This window comes from Sinohyriopsis cumingii, chromosome 6, assembly GCF_028554795.1.
Source record: "Sinohyriopsis cumingii isolate HCF-2022 chromosome 6, ASM2855479v2, whole genome shotgun sequence".
NCBI lineage: Eukaryota > Metazoa > Mollusca > Bivalvia > Unionida > Unionidae > Sinohyriopsis > Sinohyriopsis cumingii.
The window spans coordinates 41031579-41040312 of NC_142966.1; the positions used below are offsets into that span (position 1 = coordinate 41031579).

The following is an 8734-nucleotide window of genomic DNA, read 5'->3' on the forward strand; positions in this document are numbered from 1 at the left end:
TTTTGAAACATTAAGGTTCTAAAACATCTAAAGTATAAAAACAATTCTGTCACATAGACGAATAATAATAAAGAATTTCATTACCTCTACAGCTGGAGATTTGCTCCTGTAAAGGGGTAAGCGTCCTGACAAGGCTTGGCGTAATGTGATGTTTTTCAAGAATTTGCTCTCTAAGTACACTAGCTGTGACAGATGCACAGCTAGGTACTTAGTTTCCCTGCTGCAAGCCATTTGTTCATGCAGCATGGTCTGAGTTTCGCTCAGGATTTCAAAATAACTAAGCAAAAAAAATATACCACCCTTGGGTGATGCTGTATGTGGCAACGAAACCAGAGTACATTTTTGATAACATATACATATTGATACTATTGATATAACTCCTACCCAATTCCGTGACACGATCCCTCTACACTAAACATTCACAAATTGAAAAACAAAAATATAATTCATGTAATCTGACATATGGAAAGTGAGATTCAAATAATCTTCAGATACGTTTCAAATAATATGTGCTGTAAGTGAGATTCACATAATCTCCTAAATTCTAAATAATCTCAAGTAATTAAAAATGTACTCGATTGAAACATCAATTGGAACAAACATATGCCTCATGACACTTGTACAGACATATGATTCATAAACTGATGAACCGCAGTTTCACAGAGTCCTTGGGTTGGCTCACTTTTATCTTTGCTCACACCCTTCACGGATCCACATATACAGAATTACATATACACATACATACAGACAGCATACAACACCCTTGTATTGGTGGCTCCAGCACATGTACAGACAATAAAACAAAACTGGTCATAATGGGTTCTGAACAATCTTTAGATATATGCTAATAAATTAAACTCTAATAGCAACTTGTAATTTGCGTTTCAAATCGGCATAGTAGTAAATGCATCATTACACGATATGACATTAAAACCTGAATAAGCTTCAAACAAAATGTAAATTTAACACTTACACCTATGGCTGTAGAACACAGTGGAGAACGTTCACTCCTTGACGAGATTCAAAACAACCAGTGTCGGTTAGTAATGGAATCTACCTTAAAATACATAGGAGAGTGAGTAATAGTCTGGGTGAAATACCTGTGTATACTGTGCTATTAGTAGAAAATGACGAAAACAATATTTTGTGCACAATCCTGCTGTCATCATGGTTAGCACAAGATGGGATTTCCGGATTCACAACAGAACACTTAGACGATATAAATACAATGTTTAATAATGAATGACTTGAATGAGCAATTAATTATGAATAATGTGTGCGTATATATAATCGAAACATTGGATTAATTAACATACGAACGCACAGACTTAATAATGAAATATTCAAATAAATTACTTGACAAATACAAGTGGGTATGTGAAAAAGCTTGCCAGTAGCTTCTCGTGGGTTGGTGGTTCTTCCTGGGTATTCCCTGGTTCTTCATCCACCATTAATACTGGCCGCCATGCATAGCCTATCGTGTGCTGCAAAATATTTGAAATACAACACAGTAAAATAAATCACCCTCGGGAATTGTTGTACACAAAAAATGAAACCCGAATACATGTATTTAATAAATAATTTATACAATTCCGTGACAGTAGTGGTCTAAAATCCTCTGTATGTTGTATTAATTCATCCTTTGACATGTGCTCCTCCTTTTCATTATGGCTTTTTGACACATTTCCATTTCGTTAAGTAGAAAATGAAATTAAAGCTGTTCTGAATAATATTAAGGTTATATAATGGTCTGGACCAAACCTTCCAAATCTTCCTATGTATGTCAATATAGGTTATTCTATACGATGTACAATCTGTTCTGAAAAGGTATGCTGGTCCTTTCTACTAAGTAACATGGCTTTCAAAAGATCAGTTTGTAACTGATCATTAAAGTACCTAATACTCTTCCCTGTTGAACTTTCCATGAACAGTTGCTTATGGAGGTCACCTGGTGCCTTGTCATTTAACTTAAGGCACCCTGGCACTACTTTGTTTACGATGTCCATATAACATGAATAGAATTCTGCTGTCATCATGGTGGTCCAAAACTCTTCAGTATGTTGTATTAGTTCTTTCTTTGCCCAGGGCTTAATCTTTCCATTGGGGCTTTTTGACATGTTTCTGTTTATAGAAAGTAGTTGAAATGTCATCATGGTGGTCCAAAACTCCTCAGCATGTTTTATTAATTCCTCTTTTGTCCAGGGCTGCTTCTTTTGATTGGAGCTTTTTGACACGTTTCCATTTATATGCAGTAGTTGCAATAGAAAATAAAGAATATTTTGAACAATGTTAAGGCCATATAATGGTGTAGACAAAATTGTGCAACTTAAATAGTAAGGAACCATGGACACATAAAAATGTTTCATTTTAAAGCTTTGCATTATTAGATGAAATTGCATGTATCTAGTCTTTTTTAAATAGCAATAGTTAGCCAATGAAGATCGTTGTTCCTTAAAAAGATAGAAGTATTCTTTTAATTGTTTTACAGCATGTAAGGATGAATTGCCACTGAAGGGAAGGTCAGTTGTGAAAGTATTACAAAATGACAACATTCATGCATTCCAACAATGATTCGGACAAAAGTTTTGAAGGATTTGAAAGTGATGACATTGTAATCAGATTCAAGATGAAGGATTGGACTTGACTACAAGTTATGTCTTGACACCTGACATTAGGTTTATCTGAAGATGAGGATGAAATGCCTGACAGTCATGTTTGGGTGGAGCACATGGTGCCAAAATATATGGACTAATTTACAGCTGTTTCGGGTCAAACATTTAATTTAGACTAAAATGCAAGGGGGATAGATCTCTTTTTGCAGTTTCTTCCCGAAGAAATATTCTAGTTAAAAACAGATTAACGATATGCCATATCCCAGGTGGTTACCTGCTTTGGTTTCACAGGCATTTCTTGGAATACATATCATTTTTAGTATAATGCAAATTCCAGAATATAAAATTGCTTGGAACATGGGTAGCTTGTGGAGTACAGGTGTAATGACGATATGAGCAGCTCCCAAAATATTTTGATGATAAGGATATTACTAACAACCCTCCGCTGAGACATCCTGGACATGACAAAGTGTCTTGAATATTATAATCCCCCCAAAGATCAAGTTGTTCATGAGGGTATGACAGCATATGAAGGCAGATTGTCTCATAGACAGTACTTGCCAGCAAAGCCAACCAAATTTGGTATAAAAGTATGGGAGAGGCCAATCATGAATTTCAGATAGATTGTGGATGTGAGGAGGGTTGAGGTACTGAGCTTGGTTTAGGATTCCAAGTTATGAGAAACTTTACAAGAAGACTTTTGTTAACAAGAATAACCATGTTTAGAAATGCTGAGGTTCAGGTTTTTATTTGACACATCCCTTTGTAATGTCTTCCTGACCATGAAAGAATCTCCAAACGAGCCGAGTATCACTCGGAGAGAGAGCCAAAGAACGGTAACTGCTTGACTTTAAAATAAATCATGGTCAGCAGCTTATTGCTGGCTACATGGGAACAGAGACTTGTAAAAATGATACCAACAGCTGCTTTGCAAGGCGCTCAACATTAAGAGGGTAGTGCATGACTGGTTGGCCGGACGTTGGGATAATGTGATTGGGTTGGACATCATAGCAATATGACTGAAAAATTGTTAAAGCTACATTAAAAATCCAAACCACACACACGCACAGTTTACATGTGACAAGATTGATATAGAAAATGTAGATTGCATGTGCATTAACTTGTTAACCCTTGAGCCAAACAGTTAGGCCATCCCCTACAGCATACATCCCCTACGAAATGATCATAATTAATGAAAGTTCAACAAAAGCTTCATGAATAAGTGCATGAACTACGATGAACAAAGTTTCTCCATGATTCATGACTTAACGAACAGTTCCTATAAAAAAAAATTTTTTTATATGCAACAAAGAACGTGTTAACTGACAAGAGATATTCTTTTTTTTTTCTCTTAGCAATACTTTTTGTACATTTTCTAATTCTTCTTTGAAAATGTTTCAAGATATATTGGGGCAGTTGTGTGCAATCAACTGTTGAAGTATATTTCATCGTCAAGTGGCTGTTTTTCAACTGGTGTTTCTCCTGACCAATCTTTTTCTCAGAGACTGACCTGTCTGATAACTCTTTTGTGAAGATTTTCAGGGCCTATAATTTGATTAAATCCTGCACATTGTCACTATTGAATGTCTCCATCTGCAACTTAATCAGTTTCATCCGATTACTGTTTGGATCTTTAACATTGCTGCAGCAGTCAGATTTAATGTCTCTTTCATCTTGGCCATAGGATCCTCCAGTTTTCAAATTTACTCCTTAATCTACAAAATTCTTCTACTAATAATTTTACTTTTCTGCTGTCTGGTCTGATAGAAAGGTAAAGTTAGTTAATTACAGATAATCTCTGATCAACATTGTTTTTAGCTTTTAGCACATTATCATTGTACTCCACTTTATTTACTGGTATAATTATGATCCAACTCAAAAATTATTTTATTTAATCCCTTGCACACAATACACAACTTACTGAGTATTTATATTATTGTATAATTTTGTTGCTAGTTTTATATTAACTGAAGCTGTCTAGCCATAGGTATAGTCACAAGAATCGGATGTTTTAATCAATACAATGACAATTTACACTAAATAATAGGGGTGAAACGATTCATCGATACATCGATGCATCGATACTTTTGCCATTTCAATACACATATCGATACACAAGGTGAAGAATTGATACAAAACGATATCTACCTTATAATAGCTACATAAATCTTCAGCAGTTATGATAATTAAATTAGGAGCTCATTAGACCAAACTGTCACGGTAGTTGTTTTGTATACACAGGAAGTATAGCGTGTCAGATTCAGTTGGTCATCTCCGTTCCCGCACCCGGACCAGTTCTATAGATAAGAGTTTCCTTGTACTAGGAAATTACATTATTTTTTGTTTTTTAAATAATACCATAATTTAAAAATATAATCAAAGACATAAATTAATAATAGTTTCTGAAGGAAAAATTTTTTTCTTAAAATTATTATAATAATGTAAGTGTCAATTCTTTTCTCTTTGCGTGGGACTAAACTATCGGTATGGGTGTGGAACCGGTGATAGAACTTATGATTATTCTTAATCACTAAGACGTTTGGGATGCTTTCATGCAATGAACTACAAACAGCGGGGTGACCAAGGTGATTCCAACATCCGGTCAAATGGAGCAGACGCAAAAGGCCGAAAAAATTGAACTCGAGTTACCTGCGATTAGAAGATCATCGGCCTGGAACTATTTTGGATATCCTGTGGAGTATGAGAATGGAGTAAGAAAAGTAGACAAGTAAGTCCAGGTGTGTTTGCAAACTGTGTTTTACAGCTCTTAGGAATACTGGAAACACCACAAATATGTCTACACGTTTAAAACGGCACCACCCAACCATTGCCATTGGAATTCCTTTTAAAGATGACAAGATTTCAGCTCCCAAGGTCAGTGTTTCTCCTACTCCTAAGCCATCACATCCAACAACCACTGGTCAGCTCAGTTTGACTGAAGTTTTTCAGTCTCCATTAATTCCATCATCGCAAAGATCACAGACAATCACTAAGCATATAGCGATGTTTATTGCACATGATATGCGCCCTTTCTCAGTGGTTGATTCGTACCCTAGAACCTCGCTACATCATCCCATCAAGAACACACTTCGCAGAGAAAGTTATCCCAGACCTATACCTTCACACCAGACAAGAAGTGCAAAGCACCATATCAGAGGCAGAATCAGTGGCCATTACTACAGATGGTTGGACTTCAAGGGCTACAGAGAGTTACATAACAATCACAGCTCACTTGATTGATAAAGAATGGTGCATGAAAAGCTTTGTTCTTCAGACGAGACCTTTACATGAGTCTCACACTGGTAAAAATATAGGAGCAGTACTAGTTGATGCCAGTAAGGAATGGCAACTGGAAAGGCCCCACAAGTTACTCCCCATAGTAACAGATAATGCTGCTAACATGGATGTTGCTATTCAAGAGGCAAAGTTCACACCACATATCAAGTGCTTTGCACATACTATAAATCTAGCAACCCAGAGAGGGTTGCAAGTTCATCAGATGTCACGCCTTCTTGGGAGGATCTGGCACATTGTCTCGTTTTTCCATCGCAGTACAACTGCTACTACCCTGCTGAAATCCAAACAAGAGCTGTTGCAGCTTCCTAAACACAAACTTGTCCAAGATGTCCAGACGCGTTGGAATAGTTCTTATGATTGGTCGATTTTTAGAGCAGCAGCCAGCCATTATAGCTACTCTATTAAGTAAGGAAATCAGACAGAGGGAGACGGACTTGAACACTTTATCAGAGGATGATGTATCAAATGCAGAGGATATTCTCAAACTGCTCAAACCAATGAAAACCATTACAACGATATTGTGCGATGAAGCAGCACCTGCCATATCAATGATTTTTCCTCTTAAACATTGTATTATTAGTGCAATGGAAGTGCAAGAAAGTGACTCTGCACTTGTGAAGGCAGTCAAGGTGGCAATCTCCCAAGACCTAGACAAAAGATACAATGACAAGGACATGCAGCAGTTTCTGTTGCAGAGTTGTGCCCTAGATCCAAGATTTAGGGCTCTAACTGATGTAGACGATGCTACAAGGATCCAAATATATGCTTCCATTGTCATGCAAACAGTGAAGGTCAATGAGGTAAGTCAAAAATTTACATATGAGTATCGTTGTGTTATCTACATGCAGCAGTTGAAGTATAACATAATATTATTGTCCCCTTTCAAGATTTTAAGGATATATGAAATTTCTTTTGGTAGTTAAAATTGAACACTTGTCCCCAAAGGTTACCCTAGATGCACCACTGATCTTGGTATGCCCCAGAGTCACCTTCAAAGTTCTTGTGTCATCCGATTCTCTCCATCTCCCTCTGAAACACTGACACACACACACACACACAGAGCAAACACACAAACTATTACATAACTTCATTGTTTGAAGTTCATAACTTCATATACACAAATATTTCTTAATATTCAATATTGATCTTATATTGATAAAATCATGTTTTATTTATATTAAATGCCAGTGAATTAATGCTAAAATGTTAATTGACATAAAATTGCGAGATTCGTATTAACTTAAGGAGTACGTATTATATAATTTTGATTTTTATTACAGTGTGAAACAGTAGTGAAGACAGAGAAGACTGATGAACTCACTCCTGTACTACCATCTAGTCTTCCCCCATTACCACAGCTTCCTGCAGTACAAGTTACAGAATGAGATAACAGACCAGCAGCAGCAGCGAAGGTTGAAGTTGATGAGCCTCCAGTGAAAAAGGGTGCACTTGAAGATCTTTTTGGAGACGTGTACGTGGTCAAGGTGGAGCCATCAAAGTCCCTCTTTCAGAGGGCTGACACAGAGATAACACGTTATAGGAATGAGACATCTAGTATACATATTGGTGACAACCCACTGATGTGGTGGAAATTCAACGAAACATCATTCCCTTTGCTGGCCAAACTAGCCAAGATGTTGTTGACTATTCCAGCAACATCAGTGCCATCTGAAAGAGTCTTTTCAACTGCTGGAGATGTTGTATCAGCACAAAGAACCTCTCTGACTGGGGAGAATGTGGATATTTTGATTTTTTTGAAGAAGAATATGAAACTTTGAAAGTTGTGACGAGTAGTCTGACAGTCTTGTGCATATGTTATGCAGAATGATCTAATTCAGTTCATTTATGCCTTTCGGCTAGCGTGGGTACGTGGGAAAGCCTGCTAGTAGCTTCTCGTGGGTCGGTGGTTCTTCTCTGGGTTTTCCAGGGTTCTTCCTCCAGCAGTTGTACTGGCCGCCATGTATAGCCTATCTTGTGCTGAAAAATGGCGTTAAACCCTAGAACAACAACATCATTTATGCCTTTTACAGAGTCATCACAATTGCCAGATAGTTTTAGAACAATGAGTTTGTGACTTAAGAAGACTCATTCATTTTCTGGAAAACGCATTTATGTTGATGAGGATATCATTTTCAATCATCATGAACTTTTCTTTAATTCAGTTATTGAATTCAAATACACATGACAATTTATGTGAAATTACATTTAACACTGTTTGCAGTTAGGTGCTTGCGCGTTATAGACTAATATAGCATATATCAGGTTGAACATTATTTGCAGTTAGGTGCTGTGTATTATAGATTCATATAACAGATCTCAGGCTCAACGTTGTTTGCAGTTGGGTGCTTGTGTGATAAAGATGGATGTAGCAGATCTCAGGTTCAATACTGCAGTTAGGTGCTTGCAAGTTGTAAATTGATATAGCAGATCTCAGGTTTGACACTGCAGTTGGGTGCTTGTATGTGTTATAGATAGATATAACAGATCTCAGGTTTAACACTGCATAATTATTATTTCTGAATCCCAATAATTTTAAATTTATTTTGTATTTTTGTATTACATGTACTTTTTAGTGTGTTATTGTGTTGCAGTATGTTATTGCATGATGAATCAGACACAAAACTTGTAATAGTCCTGTGCATCTGTTAGGCAGAATTATCTAATTCAGTTCATTTATGCCATTTACAGTCATCACAATTGTCAGCTAGTTTTAGAACACTGAGTTTGTGACTTAAGAAGATTTATTCATTTGCTGGAAGATGCATTTAAGTTGATGAGGATATCATCTTCAGTTATTAGGAACTTTCTCTAATTAATTCATCTAT

General features: G+C 36.6%; 1 protein-coding gene across 1 annotated transcript; it reads left to right on the top strand.

Annotated features, from left to right (window-relative positions):
- The first annotated feature begins 6377 nt into the window (after positions 1–6377).
- Positions 6378–7767, top strand: LOC149796767 (uncharacterized). Its single transcript, XM_089960273.1, has 2 exons — positions 6378–6709; positions 7190–7767. Exons 1-2 carry the CDS (start codon positions 6407–6409, stop codon positions 7292–7294), a joined length of 408 nt encoding a protein of 135 aa, XP_089816399.1. The 5' UTR covers positions 6378–6406; the 3' UTR covers positions 7295–7767.
- Positions 7768–8734: the final 967 nt, after the last annotated feature.

Excerpts from the sequence above, each read along its gene's own strand:
- LOC149796767 (XM_089960273.1), top strand. The coding sequence starts at position 6,407 with ATGAAAACCATTACAACGATATTGTGCGATGAAGCAGCACCTGCCATA. Across the intron at positions 6,710-7,189 it reads AAACAGTGAAGGTCAATGAG|TGTGAAACAGTAGTGAAGAC; the intron begins GTAAGTCAAAAA and ends TTTTTATTACAG.